We start from the raw sequence: 25,325 nt of genomic DNA, 5'->3' as shown, positions 1-25,325 counted from the left end.
TTATGACATCATGCTTCAACAAATACCTGTATGTCCTCGGGCGTAAAGATGAATGGAAGGAGAGTCATGATGACACGAATAGCTCCGGGGTGAAGGATAACATGATCGCAAGTGAACCTACTGTATGTCAAAGAGAAAATCTTGTTAATGGACGTTAAATATTCTTGCAACAACTTGTGCATGGCATGTGAGTGAAAAGAAGCACCTCGACTGGGACTCTAAAACTGTGGATATGCTGGTTCCTGTGGTTCTAGAACTCCCGGGCGGCTCCTCCATAGACTGCTGGACTGGCCCCATGGGGACTGGTGGTGATAATGAATTCATCTTTCCATCGCCGTCACACGAATTCCCAAGTTCTAGGCCAAAATTCAAATCGAGAGGAGAGAAGAGGCCTGTAGCAAAGTGATCAAGGTAGGAAAGGAGCCTGATGCAAGTCCGAAGAGTGACAGAAAGTTTGTCAGATGAGGAGGAGTGACATGAGATCGCCCCTTGTGCTAACTCAACAAACTGATCGAAGCTTCTTCCAGGAGGCTGGTGGTCTTCTGCACTCTTGATAAAGCATCCCTCGTCTGCCTTCCACCTGCTCCTCTCAGAGTGGAAGCATCCCAGCTGGAGGAGAGCCTCAGCCAGCTTCTCGTAAAAGCCGCCAGTCTGAAAAAAGTGTGCATTCACCGCATGCAGATGCACGGCGGAGGCCAAGATGTGGAGGGCGAGAAGGAGGAGATCGAGCAATGGTCGATGACCCACGGACTGCCACACTTCTCCCTGGGGAGGGTCGGCCAGGGCACCTTCCATATCGAGCACAAGTGAAAGCAATCCAGTGAAGCCGCCCGCCCGTCGGAAGGCGTCCAAGCTATTTGGGCTCTCGAGTACCTTCAATATAGACTGACGTCCATCCAAGAGACAGTTGACAAAAAAAAAAAAAAAAAAGATGAGCGGGTGGATGAATATTTTGGTAGACACAAAGACAGAAAAAGCTTTCAAAATGAGCTGCAGTCAATAAAAACAATGTGATGAAAAATAGATGAAACATATAGATCTATCATAAATCATTTCAGGTAATAGTTTTTGGAGGTCAACTAAATCACATTAGCTTTATTCAATTTGGAGAGCTAATCCATCAGGTAGGTAAAGTGTGAGGCACAACGTAGGGGCAAATGTGATTAAGTGAAACCGGAGTAATCACAATGGCTCGGAACACTTGGCAACCCAGGTCAGAGCCAATCTGATTGCCACCTGCTTTAACCGCGTTAGCACAAACAGCACACAAGCACAAAAATCACACACCGGCCGACACATACACAATATCTGCAAGTAAGAGCGCCTCTCATTGCCATCTATAAAAATCAGACACATACAGTAGGTGTGTAACATCGTTAAGCTTAATCAGATCTCAGGCCCATTCGCCGATCCAAAAGCAGCGCCGCACAATGCTACTGGGCTAATCAAATCGGTCCAAAGTTAACAGCTAAACCTGGTTGAGCAAATCAATCTGCTTTGTCAATAATGTAATCAGCATCCCACATGGAAAGCAAATAAATTCACTTGCTAATTATATTTTAAGTGCATTACAATTTGTTATGATTTGATGCAAGATGAAGACTGAGATCACTGCAAAGACGGGTGTCTCAGGACATGTATTTGGGTGAATGCTCGACGCGAGTACCTGTAACAGGTCCCGTTTCAAAGCCAATTCGTGTTGCGTGGAAGAACAGAGGGCTCCTATAGCAGTACTCATGAACTCCTCTGGATTCAACTCGGCAAGATGCTCCAAAATGCACAGAGTGGCACCTCGATACTGAGCTTCGTCCAGGAAGAGCTTAATGTAAGGAACCATACCAAGCTCTCGCACTGAAACTGAAACATAAGCAAATAATTGGCAAAGGGGGTGAGTTAAAAAAAATTGTGTAGTGAAATAAAATTCAAATAGAAATATACAACTGCATTAAAATGACATAAAATCAATCCATCCATATCTATACAGCTAATCTTCCTTACAGTTGCAGGAAGCTGAAGCCTTTACAAAATGGCAAAAGGCGTTGCACACCCTGGATTAATCACTGGTCAATCATAGGGCAAACATAGACCAACCATTCTGAATAAGAATGGAATTGACGCTGTCGGATCGAAATCAAATAAAATGAAGTGTATGCATCCAGCGCCCTGGTGTGTTTTTTGCACTACATTACATGTTTAGCACTTTCTTTGTGGATGACCTTTGAAAGGTTTTGAGTGAAAATCCTTAAATCCTAATGATTAATCTATCAATCTGTCACAGACGATGATATGCTGTAATCAGCGATTGAATAATTGATGATACAAAAAAAAATGGTGATGTGTGGCCATTTTGAGACACATTCAAAAGGGGTTCTCTTACCCCACCCCACCCACCCCCGCAAAAAAGCTAATAAAAGTTACGTTTAAGGGGGGTGAGTGGACCATTTTCTACCTGTGTTTTTGATTGAGCGTAGAGTAAGGGTGGACACAACTTGCAGCATACAAGTAGTGAGGAACTTTTCGCAGTCATCTATGCACGGCAGCTGCTCTGCATCTAAGGAAAACACCGGTGATTCATAAATGACATCCTCATGAGTTCCCATTTCGAAGTTAAAATGACTCATAATAATAGACACATGCAGTGAATCATTATTGAAGGTGGCTGCAAAGTGCACTCACATGAATGGTGAGTCACATATGATGTCTCCTACCTAATTGAGGCGAGGCGACAACTCCAGCTTTCCGGATGATTTTTGCTCTTCTGCGAAGTTCCCCGAGCAGCAACTCCAAGAGTCCCCAGTCACTCAGCACCTCCGCAAACATGCCACTGTGCACCGTCATTCTACACAGGAGACCAACATCTCCATTTTCAAAGATGGCTATGGTGTTATTATTATTCTGGTTACAGTTTGCAGAACTGCACTGGTAGTATACAACACGACAATCAATATCTACAAATCGACACTACAGCAAGTTAGCTGCAGATTTAAGGGAGCCAAACCAAAGACTTTATAGTATCATTTTTTAAGAAAGGTTAAGGTCTTTATTTAAGAGTGTCTGCCTCATTAATAAAAAAATAGGAAGAAAAAAATGAAATTGTATAAGTCTGTGGACAGCCTGGAATGTACTGGTTAAAGTAAGGTATGGTAAGTAAACCAGAAAATAATGCTCAATATTAGCTGTGGAGGTGTACCTAATATTGCGGCCGGTGATGTAACCACATTTACAGCAGATAAAGCAGCGTTATGGGCGTGGAGCATATTTTAAGTATATTTTCTAACTATAGCCAATATTAAGTGTTTAACACATACATTAGACCACCACCAAATATGAGGTTTATGCAACAGATGCCCTTAAATGCCTGTTCCTAAAATAATTTCATAATTTTTACTTCAAAATTGGAGCCTACTGGATCAGCATCTTCTTTTCTGCTGCAGATTAACTCAGCTGTGTTAGACAGGCCTGAGGTGTGGGTTTTGTGCAAGCTCTTCTAGGAACTACGAAAGGGACAAGTGTCCGCCATCTTTGTGTAATATTCGAAAGAACATGGAATGACCACTTCAAATGCCTCTAAAATGCTCCTTAACAAATAAATTCCAGAAAAACAATTGAAGTGCATGACCAATTCTCCTGCTCCTCTCAAGAAGAATGTTCTGTCAAGTTTTTAGTGCAAGTGACATTTGAAGCGTTCCAGTAATTCTTATTTGTTTACTTGGGGAGTCCCTCGGAATTTTGACCCACACAAGTTTATTGATGGATATTTTTAAATGAAACGTGTCAGCCAATCAGAGAAGGGCTTCCCTGCAAAGCACATGAAATGAAAGGGTTGTTGACATTTTTTTAAAAATTCTAACTAGAAAGTTTGTTTTTCAATTTTTTTTTCCCAAAAAGCCCCCCCAAAAAACAAACAAAAACTACATTTTTCCTTCACAGACTGCCGGCCCTTGTTAGATTAACAGTTTTGTCCCAAAACATTATAATTGTTTCCAAAGTAGCACTGTTTTTACCTGTGGAAACATGTAAGAGTTGCTACTCCAAACTGTGTTCCCACCACAGGTAGTAACCCTGACCAACTCTGCTTCAGAATGCCCAGCACTACGCGCAATGCCTCATGGGGGATGTAGTTGAGCTTGAAGATGACCTGCAGGAGACCCAGCACTGGATCAGTACTTGCGGCGAAAACTCGCATATAGAATCGTGTGAGATGACCTACTGTACCATCTCGAGCATTGAGTAGAACATCGTTTGGACTGCAGCCGGTTTGTGGCACACACATGCGGCCAGTTGGGCCATCGTCTGGAAGGTCCACTCCAAGAGGAAAAAATTGCCTTTGTCTAGCTCCCAAATCATCTGAATGGTTCTTAGGATCTGACAGCACAGCAGCGAATCCTCAGATTGCAGCAAAGTAGTCTGCAGCAAATGGAAGGCGGGCACGTTCTTGACTGATGAACCTGAAATAAAAAGTTGAGAATCAAGAAAAAAAAAAGCCCCTGTAGTAGTTTTGTCATTTTTATTTCAATGATTATGGTTAAGGGCGGCCCGGTAGTCCAGTGGTGAGCACGTCGACTTCACAGTGCAGAGGTACCGGGTTCAATTCCAGCTCCGGCCTCCCTGTGTGGAGTTTGCATGTTCTCCCCGGGCCTGCGTGGGTTTTCTCCGGGTACTCCGGTTTCCTCCCACATTCCAAAAACATGCATGGCAGGCTGATTGAACTCTCTAAAATTGTCCCTAGGTGTGAATGTGAGCATGGATGGTTGTTTGTCTATGTGTGCCCTGCGATTGGCTGGCAACCGATTCAGGGTGTCCCCCGCCTACTGCCCGAAGACAGCTGGGATAGGCTCCAGCACCCCCCGCGACCCTAGTGAGGATTAAGCGGTTCGGAAAATGGATGGATGATTATGGTTAATATTGTCAAAAGGTTCAATGACAAAAATCCTTCTGGAAGATTTTCGCTGGCAAGGTCAATTTAATAGAGAAAGCACAAGCGATATGTTACAAAGAACAAAGAACATCAAGCACACCCTCAATATAGTAAACAAATCAAGTTGCACATACAGTCCATGAATAGATTGAAAACAAACACCATAATATGTATGAATACAAAATGTTAAAAAGTATAATCTGCCTTGATGTACTTTGTTTGCCACCATGTCAAAATCTGAACATGAAATGTACCGGTAATAGATTTAGCCAGAAAACACACTCGTGTGTGTTGTGGATAAACACAGACCTGCTTAGTAATAGAATTCATGTTCACGCTTAAGTTAAATTGCATCAAACCCAAACAAGATCAACACAAGACTCTATGAGTCCTGTGTTGTAACGAGAGTTTCTCCTTCATGTGATGGATGGCTGCTCAATGTGTGCGTGTGTGTAGGTGTTTATTATGGGCATCAAATTTCTGAGTCTTCTGTTGGTGCGTGTGCTTCCATGATAGATGGCCGCTTGTTGTAGGCCAGTGGTGAATAGATGTGGGGCATTCTAACATTGTTATAAGGGAAGCCTCCACTTCATCATCCCGGACATAATCACCTCAGCTTCCTGTTAAGCGGAGGGACACTGCTTGCCACGGTGGGGTGCAGGTGGTGGCAATGTGGAGTCAAGGTAGTAGTCGCAACAGTGGAAAAGAGATATCGAGTGAGGAAATGAAATGATGGGCTTTGAGCATGCGGGTTGGAAGACGACAAAGCGGGACGAGCGGTGACGTTGAGTTTTACCTTTGTTGAGGGGCGGCTCAAATTTAAAGCCGGGAGGCTGAGGGTGACTGACACAAAGAGCCACTTTGAGCTCTGTTTTGCCGAGCAGCGTGAACGAGGCAATGAGCGCCAGCAGCTCCTCCACATAGTGGAACTGATCCTCTGGCACGCCTCCTTCACAACTTTTGCGGAATGATCGGCAATAGAAAAAAAAATGCGAAAAGAAGAACTATAAGGGCAAATCATAATACAAATGTGTGAGATAGTCTTATTTCACACCTTGAGAGTATGTTAGTAATGTGGAATTGATCTCGGCTAAAATAAGCCAAACATGGGCTGAAATACATGATCATGATCTCACCGTTTAAGAATGTTTTCAAACGCCTTGTAGCCATTGTGGGAGTCAAACTCGATGAAGAGAGCTGGATTGAGCGGATATGTGTCTCGAATGAAGCTGAACACGGCCACAGCCACCTCAGCTAATAGCGGGCCCGCCACCTCGGAGTTGATGCGTGACAGATTCTGGATGCATATGCGTACGCAGTTCTTCTCTAAAGAAGAAGGAGAAAAAGATATTGTGAATCTCATGTGTAAAATGTTCATTTAAAATTCAAGATTACTTATCAGCAAAACTACAACATCAAACAATATAGCACTTCACCTGAGAGATAGCAAATGTCTTCACTGAAATGCCATATTAGATCGAATTCTTGATTTAAATGACACAAATATGAATGAGGAATAAAATTCTGCTCAGTTTTGGAAAGAAAAAAGTGCCAGTATAAATCAGTGCCCAATTGATGCCAGATGAGACCTCAATGCCATGTTTCTTGCAATAAATCCCAAATCTGAAATGCGGTTATGTGTTTTTGGAGCACTAATCACTTTAACAATAAATTAGTACTAGCGTGAATAAATACTTATTTTTTTTACCATTTAAATAAATGAATCCACTTTTTGTGACGCCTGTCTTAGAATGTACAGTATTTAATCATTTTCAATCCAAATGGAAGCAGACAGTAAGTTACATTTTTGGCTCACCAAGGAGGTTAGGAACAGTGTTGCTTGTGGCTACAGCAGAAACCACTTTAAGGACGTGCGAGGCCTGATGCCTCCATGAGATGCTGGTCTGGTCCCAAAGCGATGTAAGCCCTATGATAAGGCATTGCAGCTCTTGGGTCTCTACCAGCCGCTCCACGTTGACTGGCTGCCTACATAGTTGGAGGAGAACCTAAAGAGGCACATTATGAAGTCACACACGCACACTCATGTCAGGAAGGGTGTTTGTGAAGTCATGTTCACCTGCGTTAGAGACTCCTGAAAGCTCTCTTCCATGTTTAAGTCGTCCTTGGACGGGATGCATACGAGCAAGTACAAACATTTCACAAGAACGGCAGGAAGTCCTGGATTGAGAGATGAAACCTACAAACACAAATGTCGTGTTAAGAAATGGAAACTTTAGAAGTGAATAAATGCACTGGTCAAGTTAACTGATAAAATATTGTTACGGATTTGATTCGAGTGAAAACCTGTGATACTACAATGAAGATCATATACAGTATGTACACATAATGGACATTTTTTCATCTAGTACAGTGAGGAACACTGTATTAGATGATGAGGGCAAAAGTGGGGACGCAAAAAAAAAAACTCACTGAGGTGTCAGCAGTTAATAGTAACAGAGATTTTAGCAGCAGCCATCCTGGACAGCTTGTGTGCTCGTGTTCCGTCTGGAAGAATCGCACAACTTCCTCACGAGCATTCTCTGGGAACACAAACAATTCAATGTGCCACATGAATAGCACGCAAGCATATTATTTTCGTGGAAAACATCAAATAAAATTTGAATAACAACAATAATAATAATATTAATAACTGGAATGTCCAAAAAACAGCAGCACAGTAGCACCTATTGTTGTGTGAGCGAGATGGATATAACGGTGCATTGTTAATCGGTCATTCAAAACAGCATTTATTCCAAAAGCAATGGGGGCTGTGGGAGGGGGGGGGGGCACTTAAACAGAGACAGTGGTCACATTGACAATAGAACAAGAACCTGCAGGACGTGGAAAAAAGTATTTGGGCACATGGTGGGCTGAAAATGGAAGCAACTGCTTGTATAATAGTATCATATTATTGACAGTGATGTGTAATGATACAGTGAGGACTTGTGATACACCCAATACGACAGTATATGAAACTCTAGATTTACATGTGGTTTTATCAGCCCAAATCTTCTTGGCCTTCTTCTGTCCACCATGCAGGAAATAAGAATGTTGTTAACATTAGGCCTACTTTTATTATTTTTGCCTGTACTGTACATAATGTAACAATATAGCAAGTATGTGCAATGATGTTCCACTCTGAGGAGCATGGGTGAAATTTAATAGTAAAAGGCCATACAGCTTGGTGGATAGGAACGACAGCACAGATAAAAAAGCAGAAGTAAAGCGTGAGGTCGAAAGTCCCAAAATCACCACTTAATTATGATGGGCCATGTGTGGGAGGAGGTACGGGGGGATGTGAGAGGGATTTACCTGCAGGCCTTTCTGCAAGCCTGTTGTGGATGTTCAGGATGAAGGCGTCAGAGGTGAGCACTGCAAGTCCCTTGAAGTCCAACCCCTCAAGCCCTCCATCTTCTTCACATACCTACCATCAAGAGAAGACAGCCTATTATAACATTGATGACACGCACTCACACAACAGATAATTATCCATTTTCTGATCCGCTTATCCTCACAAGGCTCGCAGGGAACGGGTAATTATTTATATGAATTAGATGGAAGTTTTCACTGCCCTCACTTAACAAGATGCAACCAAACAATGGTGCTTTGTTCAGAGGTGGTACATTATAAGTAACCAGCTGGCACTGTGTTCACTTTCACTTCCGTAAGAGGATATCGTACTTCACCAAGATTGAGGTTATGTAAATCCCTGAATGTTGGTCATGAGGCTTAAATAAGGCACACCCACATGCAAACTAACACCGAATGATTCTAAGGAAAGGCTCAAACAAGTCCCGTTGCACAGTAAGAATTATGATCGTGGAGGTCGGCCTATATTAATGGAGTTATCTGCTTTGGTCATGGTAACACAGTGGACGAGGGTGAGAACCTCGTCCTCACAGTTCTGAGGTTAGTCAGACTCTAAAGTGTACACAGGTGTGAATCACTCCCCTGCAATTGGCTTGGATTCATACTGAGAGCACCCCACCACCCGGGTGACCCAACTGTGGATTAATGGATGGCTGGATCGTTTGGTCATGTGGTACTGAGCAGCCAGATACTTTCCTCGGTTGCAATAAAGCCGAATCATCACACTTTTTTTTTTTAACCAACATCATCACATGATGGTTTGAACTCATAATATTTTCAGTAAATGGTTGACCGCGACTGTTCCACTGTATACGTCTCTACACACTTGAATTCCGTGTGACAATAGAGCAAATGGTAAAGATAAATACACGGAAGCCAAACATGTTGTTTAAGGGCTGAGTGATGGGATCGGCTAAAGGCCAAACATCTGACCGTCACCTTTGGTTATCTGGATTGATTCGATAATCCTCTCTTGTGACTTTAACCTTTGAAACAATGCTTCTTAACACCACTAAGACTTGAAACGTTTCTATACAGTAATAATTCCTTCATGCACTTTGCATATTGACAAGCACTTGGCTGACAGGCGAGGGAAAGAGAATATGTACCGGTAAGTCTGGTTAATACCTGTATGTAGAGAGGCAGGATTCTGACTAGATGCTCATGACTCTCTTCCAAAGGGGCCGGGTCACCTTCGTGGTCCAAACTTGAGCATTGATAAATCTCAAGTTGGTGCAGTTGTTCACGTAGCAAGTCAGAGGGCAGAGGGTCCAGACAGGGGACTACTGCTTTCTTCACATCCAACTCCACAGAGACTGATAACTCCCCTGAAGCACTCAGCTCGCCTGTTTCTTTATTGACCCTCTCCACTTTTATGCCGGCATCCTGTAGGGGGAACAAAGACAACATTCAGAAATCCACAGCCTCTCCCATCATCTCATTTTGAAAAATTCTATTCACTTAATCAAATTCACTTGACACGCATCATTTCCCAATAAGAAAAATGTGCAGCAAAAATGTCCTCACACAGTAGAGCACTAGCAGTCATGTGCCATCTAAACGGGGCATTCACCCAGATCTGCATAAAATTTGTGACTGGCTGAATTCACAATAACTGGAAACACAAAACAAGCAAAAATATCAACATTGATTACAAAACCCCAAAATGCTCTAAAAATGGTGGTCTTACTGAAAATTGAGATAAACATTACTAACAGAGAGGCACTCATCTTTACTTGGTCAACTTTCAGGATGTTCTGAACTCAGTTTGCAAATGTATTTTCAGTTACAATAAATGAACCTTGTGTGCCCCGTGAGTGAGGCCTCGGTTGCCTGTAACAATGAAATTTAATGTTTATTTAAAGTACACAGCAATATGGCAATTGTTGCTGTGAGCTTTCAAATAAATTGAAGGAAGTTCTTGGATTGAGATTTATGGTAAAGATTGAGAAGCAACTCGAAAGATTTGATTATACAGCAGCAGCCAGATGAGCGTTTTCTATTAACAGGCATGTGATTTTCAAAGAAGGAAGTGGTGGACTGTACATAAAGACAGCTCACATTCCTCACGAATACGCTGATTATTTAACATCACTCATGTGAGAAGCTTCTGTTTCAGTGTACGCGTGAGTGGAGAATGCATGCACACTTTCTTCTCAGCATTTCATTGAAACATACCCGACAGAATACACAACACAAGTTCTTACCTTTGTTTGTGTGAGAGCCATGTGTGACGTTCCACGCTCTTAACAGATTTCTGTGAAAGTACCTTGTGGGAGTCCAGCTGAGTTCCTACTCTGTCCACGTTTCCATGTCAATAGCAAAGGCGAGCAGAGACCTGCTAAAACATGACGATTACTGCACTGTGCTGTGCTGTGTAAACCCTCCTATAAAACCGCCCGCCCTCACTAATCTGCAACAAGTAGAATGAACTCTGAACATGCAGAATAACTCACATCGGCTGGATCAGGTCATGTGCCTCCTGACTACCCAAGAGAAGCAGAAGTGAAAAAGTATTGTTGGGCCAATTGGATGAGGCCCTCCTGCCACAGCTCGGTAGTCGCTTGAGCTTTTTATAGAACTGCCAGATCTGGCTGCCATGACATGACATACTAGGACAGCAACCCATGAGTAAGCAAGCGTGGCTTTCAATTAAAAATAATTTGGAAGGGGAATTACTGTGAGAAGTTTGCATGTTCTCCCTATGCTTGCGTGGGTTTTCTCCTGGTACTCCGGCTTCCTCCCAAATTCCAAAAACATACTTCTTAGGTTAGTTGAAGACTCTAAATTGTCCTCAGGTGTGATTGTGAATGGTTGTTTGTCTATTTGTGCCCTGCGAGTGGCTGGCAACCAGTCCAGGGTATACATCGCTTCTCGTCCAAAGTCAGTATGGTAAGCCTCCAGCTCACCTCTAAACCCTTGTGGCGATAAACAGAAGAGAAAAGAGATGGATAGAATTACAAGAAAAAAATCTACCATTTATACTTTAGCTTAGGCATTAGAATCGGGATGGCCAACCTTTGTGATTTTTATAATGAACAGATGGGATGAGTCATTTATAGATGGGGTAAAAATGAAAAAAAGTTCAGATGTTTATACGGACCAGATGTAAAAAATGTAACAACAAACAATAAAACAATACATTAATAACGAAGACATCCTCTGGGCCTGCGCTTAGTTCTCGGTCCCTCTTATAGTGCAGACCTAAAACCTCTGGCAGTTGCCGGAGGAGCTCAGAGGGGTAAGGTGAGGGGAGGCCATTTCAGGCTTTAAAAACAAATACAGTAATAGGATCTTAAAAAGAACTCTAAATGTATGTATCGGGAGCCAGTCAAGGGATGCCAGAGTAGGAATTATGTGCTTTTCTGACGACTACCAAAACTAACAAACAGTGTCATCTAGTGGGGAAATACTATTACCGCTACCACTCTCAGCCGAGGGAAGATTTACAAACACAAAAAAATGTTTGGAACGTGTACAAGAACTCTTTTAAATCGTTGGTCGTTAAATGTCGTTGGGTGTTAATTTGAGATGAGATGACGAGTTAAATTCAAAACATACAATACAAATATTTATCACAGGCACATTTATTAAGAAGGAGATCCAGAGTATATATTTTTTTTAATTTTGAGGGATTAATACAATTAAATTCAATTACAGTAGTTTTCTCTTCGAGCCAACAACAAGGAGACTAACACCATAGCCCGCTGATGTACAGCAGGAACTCAATAAATAGCCTGTTGTGTGGCTAGCCTGCTTCTTTTTCTTTTAGATGAAGTAAAGGGCGGATTGCTGTGGTATGGAGCATTACCGCCACCTACTGGAGCACAAACCTGGGCCGAAATAATTAAATGACTAAAAACAACATACATATGCTATCTAATTATATGAGACATATATATTCCTCTATGAACTAACAAACTAAAGTACGTATGTAAAACATTTAGTTTCGTGTCCCGTTTCTGCGTTTCATTTCCTACATCTCTAGTCATGTGGGAGGCTTCAACCAATGAGGTGCCTGGGGCGTGGTCCGTCAGCGTCAGACAACATTCGGTTCAACGGGCGTCTGGTCGTCGCAAATAGTTTTTTTCCCCATCACTTCATTTTGCATGAAAAATATGAAGTCGCAATTAGTCGAAGATGCTAATTTAATGTAACTTCTGTAAAAATAGAATAAGAAGGCAGATCTGCACACGTGAAGTCACAAGGATGCAGCCAATGCATTCATGTTCCCTGAGTAACGAAGGCATTTTTGACTTTGTACAGACAGGAAACCTTGAGCAGTGCAAAGACATCCTTCAAAATGACCGCTCAGTTCTCATACACAAAGGTAAGCACAAAACAAATCAACTTCATTTGGGTTTAAAAAAAAAAAAATTAACTGTCAATGTGTGGGTGTATTTTTGTGGAAGTTATTTTTGTAATCAGAATTTACCGTGATAAAACGGTCAAATAAACGTGTCCGATCTTTAATTATCCATGAAAACCATTTTAAATGGTCTATTTTGTTTAAAAGTAATTATAATAATATGCCTACTCTCTTGCACACCACATGTAGTAATGAAGAACGAGAAATGTCAGAGAAACTAAGGGACGCACAAACACTGGTACATTACTTGAGCTGGATTCGGTGTTTTGTTTGCTCAAGGCCATCCCTACAGTACAGTAGTCAGGAAGCAGACTAGCGGCGCTCACACATCCAATATTCTCTTTCTCCCTTTGCCCACCACAGGACTCGTTCTGTCACCCTACAATTCTAAGCCCAAGTACTTACAGAAGAGCTCTTGTTGGTATTCATGAATTCATTAATGTGCCATCACACACCACTGTCCTCTGAGATAATGTGAATCTCGACAAGGGGTGTCCGAACTTTTTCCACATATATTTGTAAGGCCACATACAAATAAAAGGATGGGGCGCTACTTTGATATTATTCTCCTTTAGTTTATTAAGTACATTAAAACCAATGTAATACACTCTACCTGTCAAACGTTTAGGCATGGGTTTTCATTCAAGATATGTAAAGAAATTAAATATCCATCCATAAAGCATCAGTATGATAATAACTTATATACAATTATCAAATCTGTGTGCTTTTTACCTTCATCCAGGCTGGGGTGGTTTCACTCCACTGCACTACGCTGCCCTTCATGGTAACTGTTCCCTGGTTGACCTTTTCCTTAGCAACGGTGCAGACCCCAACCTGACCTGCAATGCAGGACAGTCAGCTTTTCATTTTGCATGCAGGTATTCCAGGTCTCAGATCTTTAGTTATTTTCTTTTGAAAAACTGGTGATCTTATCATGGATGATTCCTGACAGGCAAGGAAACATTGACATCATTCATAAAATGATCAAGCATGGAGCTGACCTGCGTGTCTTGGATCATCAAGGAAAATCCTCTCTTCATCATGCCGTGACAGGTGGCAGCATGTGGGTGAAGTAAAAAACAAACGTCAAAATGGTCACATTTTAATAGTTCCGGCATGCATTGACCATGATTTACCTTTCCCAGTGTTGCAGTGCACTATTTGTGGGAGACAGAAATGTTCCGTTTCACAGACACAGACATACACCGGGTGACCCCACTTCACATGGCAGCATCTACGGGCAACACAGATATGGTCCAATACCTCCTCAGAGACCAGGTAATCATTACAGACAGTATTAGTCTTACATACAAAACCCCAATCCCAAACTCTTACATACAATATTTACATACTGTACATACAACATCAGATCATACAACGTTTGTTAAAAGATTGAAAGAAGAAAAAAAACAAAAAATGGTCCTGAAAGTACTCACCCAGAGAAATTTGGGGTAATGGTCTGTACGTGTCCTTCACAGTGGCGAGATCATGGGTGTTAATCTCATAGGACAGGCATGTTTGGACAACGTATGTCTTGAGTGTATTGTTATACCGTGACATTTGTTGAACACCCAAGAGATGCGCTCTTGTCTCGCATTTATTTTTGTTGGGCTCCAAATTGTACTACTTGGGCCATTTCCTTTGTTGATCCTGTGTTTCAGCGTTGTGCAGTGGAAGTTGTTGACCAAAAGGGGGCGACGTCACTTCACGTCGCAGCCGAGCGAGGATGCGTGGAGGTGTGCTGGACTCTGCTGCAAAAGGCTGGGTGCGGGATCCTTCATGAGAAAAACCTCAGCGGCCTCACACCACTGGACCTCAGCAAACAGGGGAAAACATTTAGGTGAATATGAAGTAAAATCTCAGTGTTAAAAATGGATGGATTGATGAATGAACCGGAAGTACACAAATACAAAAACGTGCACTAACAAACGAGGCTCAACCTCTTCCCCGACATGCAAAGCTTGTATCTCAGGCGAGATTCATCATTTTAACACAGTTCCTTGACACCAATTACTTTTTTTCTATTTAGCAAGGGCTTTTGTACCATCTTGTGGGATCCCAGGGTGTCATAGAAATAGCACAAAAAATTGCAAATTGTTGTTTGGGGGGGGGGGGTTCTGATAAAAATAGAAGTGAGTTTTGTGAATAGCAAACCACGAATAGGCAAGGGTTCAATACATACATTTATGTACTGTTCTTTTATTTTGCAGGCATCAACAACTCACCAAACTACTGAGCCAGTACATGAATGTGCCAATTCACCACAAGCCCAAAGAATCTCTTGGTGGGTAATCTGTTGTGGTTGAATCAGGTTTTGCACAATGGACACAATTATAAAGACATGTGCATACTTTCATTTGTGTGTGTTTTGTTTATGTCCCTGAATGTCAGTTTTGTACTACTGGACATTGTTTTTTCCAAGCCTGAGTGGAGCCACTATTCTTGTGGTCGCATCCATGTTGGGAGCTTATGGTGGTCTCCTTTGTGGCTTACTCTTCCCTTGGCTGGCCAGAAGCATCTTCACTCAATACCACCGTATGGCCACATATCAAAGGTTTGACAAACGTTGTTTCAAGTATGTGAGATGTTTCCGACACATTTTATGGCGTTGTTGGATGTCTTTGTTCAGATAGCAGCTATCTTCCTTCCAGGTTGCCCAACCCCATTTACCTGGGAAGCCTCATAGCCGCCTTGCTCCATTCCCTGTTTTGCTTTTATGGGAAAATAACACCTAATATCCTTCCACAGCAATTTTGCATATTTTGGATGAACTGGTTGCACTTGAGAAAGATATGCTGAATTGTCCGACCACCGGGATGTTTGGCTTTCATTTTTTACAATTATTTGCTAGTTATGCAACAGTCACAGCTTGTTGAGTACATACCTAAAATCGTATCCTTAACCAAATGAAATGTGTGCACCTAAGCGGCGCCCTGGTCCAGGTGTCGACGGTCCACTTCTGCATTGTCCTCAGTTTGTTCTGTAAGGTTCTGACTCAGGACCCCGGGACACTGGACAGAGCAGATGCAGATCCTCGCTTCTCCTGCATCGCTGACCTAGCAGAGAAGAATCAAAGCGCTCGTAGGTTCTGCCCCTACTGTGAGGTAAGACGTGATATTGGACACGGGTCACAGTGACATGAATCTCTAAATCAATAAACAGCTTGATCTCTTTTTTTTTTATTTTTAGAAGGGACGAAAACAAATGCTGCATCTTCATAAAACATTGATTATTCTGCACGATTAGGTTTCTCACCTCCTGGGTCTTTTTTCACCCATAGTTGTTCCAGCCCGACTACACGAAGCACTGCAAGCTCTGTGATGTGTGCGTTCAAGACTACGACCACCATTGCCTTTTCCTAAACCGGTGCATCGGACAGGCGAACCACCGCCTCTTCCTCTTCTTCATCCTCTCCTTGGTGATATGGCACTTGTTGTTTGTTGCCACGGCAACAAGTTACCTGTACAACAAGATGTCTGCCAGCAACTTGTCATCGTGGCTCACGTTCCTGGGGGGTGAATTCTGGGTCACGGCGATGGTGGTTATGAACGCCCTATCACTCTTGTGGGAGGTGTGGCTGCTGACAGAGCAGTTTCACGCCATCGCCATAGCAACAACTACTTATTTCAGACACTGTGGCGATGTCAGGCGGCACAGGTCACTTGGACAGCGCTGTGCGGCGGTGCTGATGTTTTTGCTTGAGGGACGGAGACGGCTGGGCTGCAGACCGACAAAAAATGACAGAGTCATGATTGACATTTAAAACTGCCACAGCTTGTATGTTTTTACTGATCGCCTGAATTGAGTAAATATTCCATTCGGCTTCAATCAGACTGAAGGCAAATGTGAATTGTGATCATTTTTATGACAGTCGGAATGGCTCAATTTTGATTTTTTTTTTTTCAAATCTGACCTGCGTCAGTTTCATATGTGGTCTGAGATTTTTTGCAGGGCAACCTCAGTCTGAATGGACAGGTCACATGTATCTGACCTATGCGTCATCAAAAGCTAAACATGTTGTACGTGTGGGCAGGGGATATTGATGAATATCTGAATAAACTAACAATGCTGCTTACTCACCCTCACGAGAAATGAGGCCACCGGTGGCCATCTTACGCTGCCACTCGCTAAGCTCCCAAAATTGAATACATTGATTTCTCTGTGGTGTCTCTGCAGTGAAAACATCACAGGGTGCGGTCTGGGAGAAGCGCTACATGCACATTTTATCGGTAATAATGAAACTTGAAATAATGAAACCAAGATTCATCTGCATCACAATGTCAGAACTATCAACAATGAAATGAAAACAATCCACCATTCTTCATACTGAGATAGTATACTCTGACTAGTCGATGCAAAAGGACGGATTGATAACAGCATTTTCAGTGAAATAATACCAGGTTGTCAGTAATGGTGTCAACGTAAGATGGCTGCACTCTGGCTTCAACCATGAAGGGCCAATTATCTATTAACTCCTTTTGCCCGTTTTCAACCAGCTTGAGCAATTATGTGTCTCGGGAGTTTTGAAAATATCCACAAAAATCTGTGTTAAGCATTCAGTAATTTTCGTAAGAAAATATGAACAATCCGTAATAGTTGGCAGCCCTGATATGTGTTTGTAAATGCAGAGGATAAATGCAAATCACAGCAGATCTATGATTAGCTATTTGTAATGATAAAAAGTAGCTGCACTCATTTTCATTTCCACTCTGACCTCCTTTCAGCTGTCTGTGCTTGAGGTTCTTTTTACATACTTTATCCTGCGTTTGGACTAGTGGGGGCGCATAGAACTTATTAATATCAATAGTTTTTTATTTGACTTGCCCTTTGAGTAGATAACATTGCAGTTTAGGAGAATTCTTTCAAACGGTGCATGTTGGAATCTATACATGTGGTACCTTTCAGTCAAATCAGGTAATAAGATAAATTCTGCAACCATGGTACCAAATGAGGGCCATGCAGAACCACTACGATGAATAATGCAGATAAATTCATTCGGCTTCCATTAATATTTCGTAATTTATTGATGAATAGGTCTTGCTATGAGGTTGTGTGTGATGTAAATATGCTATACAACCTGTTTCAGCTCAAATTACAACACTTTGAAGATTTTGGGAAAAAATCATTCTGTAAATGTAGTGGGAGACAAAAAAAAAAAAGGTTAAAGGTTCACCCTGAGATAAGTGCCCCAACTACGATATCAAATTCAAGCGCACTCTCACATTGGGGAAAAAAACAAAACAAAACATTTTTAATTACTAAAAGCACACATGCAAACATTGTGACTTAATAGTTTGCACAAATTCATTCAAATCCAAATGTTTGCGAACAGTAACTCTTGCAGGCTTACATTCTTATCCATCATCCACAGGTGCAACTCAACAGTGCAAGAGAAAAATTAATTACAGTGACAATGCTACTTATGTGCTAAAATTGTAAAATGTATGGTACTGGGGATTACGTTCATATTGCATTTGTCAAATATGAATTAAGCAACCAAGTTTACCCATTCATTGCAATCTCACCGAGGAGCCATTTTGCCACTTGTCGTCGACTAAAAATGACATCACAGTGCCTATGGGCTTAGGTAAAGGCCAATCATTACTCACCTGTTTTCTGGGCTTGGTCATGTGACTGGGCCTATTAGCAATGTGATGCAATTTTCAGTCGACAGCAAGTGGTAAAATGGCCGCCTTGAGATGGGTAAACACGTGTGGATTTTGCTGCTCAACTCACTTCACAAACGCAATGTTAATCAGAATGCAGTTTTGAGTCGTGGTTTGGACTAGGAAACATTTTTGAGTTGACACAGGTCCCTGGTGGAAACTTTTCCAATACCCTCCTGCGATCATAATGATAGGTGTCGCTAGAACGCGGGACAAAAGCACTCCCTTTACCATGCATCAACACTGAGATACAGCATCCTACCAATCAGAGCAAAGCTTATTTCTACATTTCAAATACTAATGGGAACTGGTACATGCGCCAAAAAGGGCATCCTAGGCATTTCCAACACAAATGAATTGTCTTGCAAAGTCGATTAAAGGTCTTGGAAAAAAAAAATAGGTGTGGCATGAGTCCTTTAAGATTTTTTTTTCTTGACTTACTTCTATGATCGTTACATGTAGAATGTTTGGAAAGGTTCCGTTTCAGCTCTCACAATTCTCACATTAACATCAGATGACGAAACATGCGGTACATGCTTATAAAAATCAGCAATTTTCACTTCTCTATCAAATTGCCTTACTTCCTGAGGCAGAGAGTCAAGAGGATGTCAGACATTTACGTCGACAAGATTTTTTCGAAGGTTGTAAGATATCCTCTTGCGAAGAACAGAGAGATGAGGCACAATCATGGAGACTTGTCGAGTAATTGCTGGGAGTCACTGAGAATACATTAGTGACCAAAGTGAATTTATGTATAGTCAAAGGAGGGAGGGAGGGATGGTAGGCGGTGCTCCAGGCACCCAAGAACAGCCTGTGCAACAGTGGAAATAGAGATTGGGGGAATAGGAGAGTGAGGGGTTAAGTGCTTGTAAGTGTGCCTGGCATCATACAGAAAACGGTCCAAGTGCTAGAGAGAGATGCTGGAAAAGGATGGAAAAGGGCGAGGCATCTGCATGACTGTGTCTGGACACGCGGATGTCACCCGCAACCATGCTGAGCCCCAAGATAAAACAGGTTCGGCGAGGTAAGATTTATTTCTTTTTTCTGTACATAGTGTCACTATTTTCATTGATAAATTCTTCACTCTACCTTATGTGACAAATTCACAGACAGTTGACATGATGGTGAAAGGTGATGCAATCTCTCATCTCTTGATGACCCACCCCCCTCCCTTCTTTATCTGTAAAAAAAAAAAAATTGAAATAATTCCTTTTGAGATAAATATGGCTGCAGGGGAGTCATTGTGTTATTGTAGCTGCTACAGGGAGGTGATGCGGGTTGAAATCTTTCATTGGGTGGAGTGTGGGTGTTGCAGTACCTGCATCCCCTCCAGGTGCAATGCCTCTTGGTCCTGTGTGAAACCAGTGCCCTATGTGGAAGAACATAAATCCAAAATTTCATGGTGATATCTCTGCTGGTGCTGCATAAGTTTCCTGAGTGTTGCGGTTATTATATATGCATCATATGCAAAAGATTGCTGTTTGGAAAAAATATATATGGCCATCTTTCTCTTTTGGTGATTATGTCATGACGAGTACTTCAATTTTCTTGTGTGGTTTTAATCCTAAAACAGCGCGTTCTAAGAGCATGGTCTTAGGAGATTTGTCTGGGGTCTCCAGGCCTTGCTCCCCTCTTGACCGGGAAAAAGTGTTGAAGGCAGGCTGGCTGAAGCGACGGCGCATTATCATGAAAAACTGGCAACTACGGTGGTTTGTCCTCAAGGCTGACATTTTGTATTTCTACAAAGACCAGAATGAAACCAAGGAACAGGTAATATGCACGTGTTTATCACCTGGAAAGTCATTTTTCTTTTCGAGTCGCGATATACACAAAATTTGTAGGGTTTTTTTTTTTTTTTGGTCTTATGGCGCCTTGCTTCTAAGGAATGTCAGTTGTAGTTCAGGTATTTCAAGAGTCCTGACTCAGGAAGAGGTGATGACTTGATTTGAAGATATCCAGCAGCTCTCTCTTAAAACTAATTGTTCCCTCTGCTGTAGGGACTTCTACATTTCTTTGTCGCAACTCAGTAATTGATAACATAGCCCAGTGAAAAAAATCTTGATTGGCTCTTGAATATCACTAGTATAAAATCCGTCAAACTTGCATTTGTCATACCAGTGCATTCCTTCTCCCCATTTTTTAAACAGGGTTGCATTCATCTCAAAGGCACCCAGGTTAATGAGCTGACCACCAATCAAGATGATTCAGGCCGTCATTTATTTGAAATTGTTCCAGGTGGGTTGGCGTACTCGTCGAAATGTATGATAAAGCGTTGGTAATTATAATTGTTAATTTTGCTGCTATTTTGCTTGTTCAGTTAGAGAAACATTGTCTGGTTTGAGTCTGAACACCTGTACTATGAGTACACAAACATACAACATACATACGTAACATCTGGCTAGCTAGCTAGCTAGATACCTCCCAAAATATACTTCAATGTCATTAAAGGTTACTGTATCAAAATGTCAAACTAAAATGTCAGACCAGAGGTTGTCCAGGGGTGACTAAGAGGAATGACGAGACACTGCACTGATGCAATTTTTCAGTGTACTACAGGGAAGCTGGAGCTAATCACACTATCATCACTATATTTAAAAATGATATTCTATGATTTATATTTTCAGGAGGTGATGCAGAACGCGATCGTAACCATGAATCCTTCCTGCTGATGGCTAACTCTGAGAGCGACTTGGAAGAATGGGTCAGAGCGATACACAGAGCAATATGGGCCCCACTTGGCGGAGGTGAGATTTCAAAAGTAATTGTCTATTCCTTCCCAATTTATATCTCCGCACAGTCATCTCCACTCAGAGGTCATAAGCAGACACAAAATGCTCCACCTTCCAATCGTGTCCAAATATACTTAAGAAAATGTATTCTCTCAAGAGCCTTTGATATGCTGCTGTAGGTATCTTCGGCCAGCACTTAGAGGAGACTATGCTTAATGAGGCACAGTGTGGTCCCCAACGAAGGGTGCCGGCGCTGGTTGAGCTGTGCGCGTGTTTCATACGTGACCACGGCCTTCGAGAAGAAGGCCTTTTCAGGGCCCCCGGCCAGACCAATCATGTTAAAGAACTGCAGGATGCGTTTGACCGTGGTGAGAGTCTGTTGTTTGACAGGTGAGTCAACTGGACTGAACACAGCATCTGCCATGAACCTGTGTTGACTCACTACTCTCTGCGCCTTTCAGTAGCACTGACGTCCACACGGTGGCGTCACTCCTGAAGCTTTATTTACGGGAGCTGCCGGAGCCTGTCATCCCTTTCACCAAGTATGCACAGTTTCTCTCTTGTGCATTGCTACTCAACAAGGACAGAGAAATGGTAAATCAATAAATTGGGAGATAAATACATCAATCAATGAGCCATGTAACTCATACATACAGGACAGTGCTACATTGACTTACAATGTCCCCATTGCACGGTGGATAAGCAGTAGCAAGTATCCCTCACAGTTCTGAGGTTGGGGAGTTAAATCGAATATAAGCAGATATGAGTCTCGTCTGAAACTCAAAATGTTCGACCAAAGCAACCAATCAAAGGATCATAACTCTAAAACTGAAAATCAAGTTACCAGCGGGAGGGCCCGGTGGACCAGTGGTTAACGCGTCGACCTTACAGTGCAGAGGTACCGGGATCAATTCCAGCTCCGGCCTCCCTGTGTGGAGTTAGCATGTTCTCCTCGGGCCTGCGTGGGTTTTCTCCGGGTACTCCGGTTTCCTCTACATTCCAAAAACATGTATGGGAGGCTGACTGAACACTCCAAATTGTCCCTAGGTGTGAGTGTGAGCACGAATGTTTGTTGGTCTCTGTGTGCCCTGCAATTGGCTGGCAACCGGTTCAGGGTGTCCCCCGCCTACTGACCGAAGATGGCTGGGATAGGCTCCAGCACCCCACCCCCGCATCCCTTGTGAGGATAACGGAATCTGAATATGGATGGATGGACGGAAGTTACCACTGCACATATTAATAACACTTCTTTTTTCCAAGGGTATTATAGCGCTTGGCAAGCAGGTAAAATCACTTCCCAAGGTCAACTACAACCTTCTTGAATACATCTGTCGGTAAGTCATATGGTGATGCTACGTGTGTCACCGTCATTCATAATTCACTATTTGATGTGAGACATGTGGCATTCATCACGCCCGCGCGCACATCGTCTGTGGAAGCGGCAGTACATCAATTGTGGATGTGCATTACAACACGTCTGCGCTGAGCCCACACGCCTGTCAGTCGCATGACTCAGCTTCTCATCATGAGTCAGAATTTCAGCCACACTGTTCATTGTCAAATTTCAAAATGCCGCATGAGTCTCTGGTTCCTTCCTACGTGCTCAGGTTTCTCGATGAAGTCCAGTCTCATTCCGATGCCAATAAGATGAACGTCCAGAACCTCGCCACTGTATTCGGCCCGAACATGCTTCGGCCCAGAGTGGAGGATCCCGTTACCATGATGGAGGGTTGGTGACAGTGCCGCAACAGTAAAATCCAAACATCCACGTCAATTCTCTCACGCTAATGATGACTCCTTTTTAACCGAAAACAGCAAGTTCTCAGGTGCAACAGCTGATGACTGTGCTGATAAGTGAAAATGCCAGACTGTACCAGCTGGAAAACACAGATACTGTGATCGAGAATTCTTTGCTGCATCAAAATGATTCCATCCATAGAGGCAAAGTGGAATGGCTTAAACAAGAGCCCGCCGAATATCCAGTGGAATCTAACACAGGTGCGGAAATACCTCAAAAAACTCCTCAACCTTGTATACCCTCAAAGGACAATAAGCTAACACCATCCTTCACTACCTCTGAGCCCGATGAAAGTGTTCTAGTGAAGAGTAAGGCAGAGGAGAATGGGGTCGGTCACCCAAATCACAAAGAAGAGGCCAGCGCTAGCCCCGCTAAGCAGGCCAGAGTCCTCTCTGCATGGAAATGCTCTTTTAAGGGCAGTTCCGTGGGGCCGAGGGGAAACATCGGGGGTTCAGCGGGGGACGTGTCAGCAACAGGTGCTGGTAACTGGTTGATGAATGGCCTGTCGTCCCTCCGAGCACACAGGCGCACCACCTCATCTGGCGCAAAACTAAAAGACTCTGCTCCATCGCTGAAGGATTCGACCCTGTCGCTGAAAGAGACCGCAGCGAGAGACGCCGAGAAGGACGCCTCTTGGGCGCCGCCCTCTCAGAGAGCCCTTCACCAGTCGCACCGATTGTCCGCCTATGATAATGTCGCTCCCTCCACACTAAGCTTGCCGGCTCAAACCTCTTTAATCTGGACTGCTTTTGATATCTCGCTGGCTGAGCCGGAAGACGCCCAAAACACAGTGAGTGACGGTACATCACCTCCAGATCACGAGCCAAGTACTGCTGAGGATGACGTTCTAACAAACATAGAATTAGAGTTACAAGAAGAACTGAAGACACAGAGAATCACCTTTGAATGCAGCGCTCGCAAGTAAAATGACCTTCATTTCCTGATCTTAATCTGCGATTGCCCATTACGGCTAAACAATCTCGCATTCATCTTCTATTTAAGGTTGGAGGAGAACTGCCGTAAGCACCAGGCCCAAGTAAACAAACTTGAGGAGGAGCTCGACCATGAGAGAAAGCGGTTCGACATGTTGGAGATCCGATTCAGGAACTCGGAGCGCGCACGCCAAGACGCAGAGAACCGCAACGTGCTACTCCAAAGGGAGATGGAAGACTTCTTTAAAACTCTAGAAGACTTGACAACAAAGCCCAACTAGACCGGACCAATTTATCATCATCTAGTTTTAGCCAAGGTGTTGAAAAGCAGTTTCTCGACGCTCATCAATTGCTATATAGAAGTCGAGCGTCAATTCATACGGCTTAAAGCTTTGCCATGGCCAAACATTTTGCATAGTTAGGAGGCAGATTCCTGGTTAACATGACAAAAACAGACAGGCGGTGCTATTATGATTGCGGATGGTTGACAGTTCTATCGGTGCCAAAGTGTCAAATCTGCACTTTTATCCAGAGTCTCACCAAAATGTTATGGGGTCTTTCTTGCCCGATGCTCTGCCTGTTTTTGTGGAACTACTTCTTTGAAATCTCTCACTTGGGTCCATCCTTATATTTACTGTGAAAACAAAGCTATGAATGGCTTTTGCACAGTGCCGTTTGCAAACAGTGACCAACTATTTTAGGGTGCCAAAAATGTATTACCTCTGGACAATTCAATTAGGGTTTTTTTCAAGCATTGTTGCATAACTTATACATTGTCTTCCCTTTTGGGAGAGCACCAGGGCTGGACTGGCACAAAAAAATTGGTCCAGGCATTTTGGCTCAGACAGACCTACGCACAATGACTGTGGATGGTTTGACAAACAACAAATTCTCAGTCGTGTTGTTTGCTTACTATGGTGTGAAAATAATGGATATAATTGACACCGGGTAAATTCTAAAGACAGATTCTTATCCAATTTGTATTCAGACATTCCTCCTGATCATCCCTGGCTACCACATAGCTCTGCCACTCAAATCGATGGGTTCAGTTTTACCATCTATATTGGAAATGGATCCATGGGCTGCTCCCTCTATAAATTGCGGGCCGGTCGTCTGGGGAAAATAAAATTGAGGAAAATATATATATAGCAGCACATCGGTCCCAAAGAATGCCGGCCCACCAAGCATCTGCCACATGGCCAGTCCAGCCCTGGAAATCACCAAAAAACAATAAGAATTAGCTTTATTCATGACAGACATTCTTAACCATTCACACACATCCATCCATTTTCTATGCCGCTTGTCCTAATCAGGCTGACGGGAGCTTGAGCCTATCGCAGCTGACTTTGGGCAATAGGCATGATGAACTGGTTGCCATCCATGAGAACGAGCTTACTCTTCACACCTATTGACAATTTAGTCTTCAATGAACCCAAAATGCATGTTTTTGGAATGGGGGAGGTGGCTGGAGAAAAGTCACACACGCACGTGGAGAACACGCTAATTCCACACAAGAATGCCAGACCCCACATACGCACAACCTA

General features: G+C 42.9%; 3 protein-coding genes across 5 annotated transcripts in view; 2 read left to right on the top strand and 1 right to left on the bottom strand.

The window, feature by feature from the left end:
• Nucleotides 1–10,723, bottom strand: part of wdfy4 (WDFY family member 4) — a 38,740-nt gene extending 28,017 nt beyond the window's left edge. Inside the window, exons 1-15 of the mRNA XM_086122093.1 lie at nt 10,495–10,723; nt 9,416–9,673; nt 8,231–8,342; nt 7,349–7,458; nt 6,996–7,115; nt 6,735–6,924; nt 6,055–6,244; nt 5,715–5,875; nt 4,216–4,448; nt 4,005–4,138; nt 2,709–2,839; nt 2,450–2,551; nt 1,667–1,857; nt 206–885; nt 27–120 (exon numbers count right to left, since the gene is read on the bottom strand). Of these exons, the coding sequence (XP_085978219.1) occupies nt 27–120; nt 206–885; nt 1,667–1,857; nt 2,450–2,551; nt 2,709–2,839; nt 4,005–4,138; nt 4,216–4,448; nt 5,715–5,875; nt 6,055–6,244; nt 6,735–6,924; nt 6,996–7,115; nt 7,349–7,458; nt 8,231–8,342; nt 9,416–9,673; nt 10,495–10,515 (2,727 nt within the window). The 5' untranslated portion in view covers nt 10,516–10,723. The remainder of the gene's footprint in view (nt 1–26; nt 121–205; nt 886–1,666; nt 1,858–2,449; nt 2,552–2,708; nt 2,840–4,004; nt 4,139–4,215; nt 4,449–5,714; nt 5,876–6,054; nt 6,245–6,734; nt 6,925–6,995; nt 7,116–7,348; nt 7,459–8,230; nt 8,343–9,415; nt 9,674–10,494) is intronic.
• Nucleotides 10,724–12,316: 1,593 nt separating this feature from the next.
• Nucleotides 12,317–16,731, top strand: LOC147199169 (uncharacterized). Its single transcript, XM_086122771.1, has 10 exons — nt 12,317–12,617; nt 13,399–13,534; nt 13,609–13,719; nt 13,802–13,934; nt 14,318–14,496; nt 14,867–14,940; nt 15,048–15,210; nt 15,308–15,403; nt 15,583–15,760; nt 15,937–16,731. The coding sequence occupies exons 1-10, from the start codon at nt 12,497–12,499 to the stop codon at nt 16,417–16,419; spliced, it is 1,674 nt and encodes a 557-aa protein (XP_085978897.1). The 5' UTR covers nt 12,317–12,496; the 3' UTR covers nt 16,420–16,731.
• A 2,206-nt stretch (nt 16,732–18,937) lies between these two features.
• Nucleotides 18,938–25,315, top strand: arhgap22a (Rho GTPase activating protein 22a). Of its 3 annotated transcripts, none has more exons than XM_086121294.1 (10): nt 18,938–19,346; nt 19,942–20,092; nt 20,470–20,557; nt 20,947–21,066; nt 21,231–21,441; nt 21,516–21,645; nt 22,312–22,385; nt 22,659–22,780; nt 22,867–23,770; nt 23,852–25,315. In XM_086121294.1, exons 1-10 carry the CDS (start codon nt 19,240–19,242, stop codon nt 24,060–24,062), a joined length of 2,118 nt encoding a protein of 705 aa, XP_085977420.1. In that variant the 5' UTR covers nt 18,938–19,239; the 3' UTR covers nt 24,063–25,315. The 3 variants fall into 3 exon arrangements, with proteins under 3 accessions (XP_085977420.1, XP_085977418.1, XP_085977421.1); XM_086121292.1 differs by having other exon boundaries at nt 21,513–21,645; XM_086121295.1 differs by having other exon boundaries at nt 19,896–20,092; nt 21,513–21,645.
• The last annotated feature ends 10 nt before the right edge of the window (nt 25,316–25,325 follow it).

Source organism: Hippocampus guttulatus, chromosome 10 (assembly GCF_054856545.1).
Source record: "Hippocampus guttulatus isolate MCC_2025c chromosome 10, RoL_Hgut_1.0, whole genome shotgun sequence".
NCBI classification, from domain to species: Eukaryota; Metazoa; Chordata; class Actinopteri; order Syngnathiformes; family Syngnathidae; genus Hippocampus; species Hippocampus guttulatus.
This window is presented reverse-complemented; position numbering and strand designations above follow the sequence as displayed.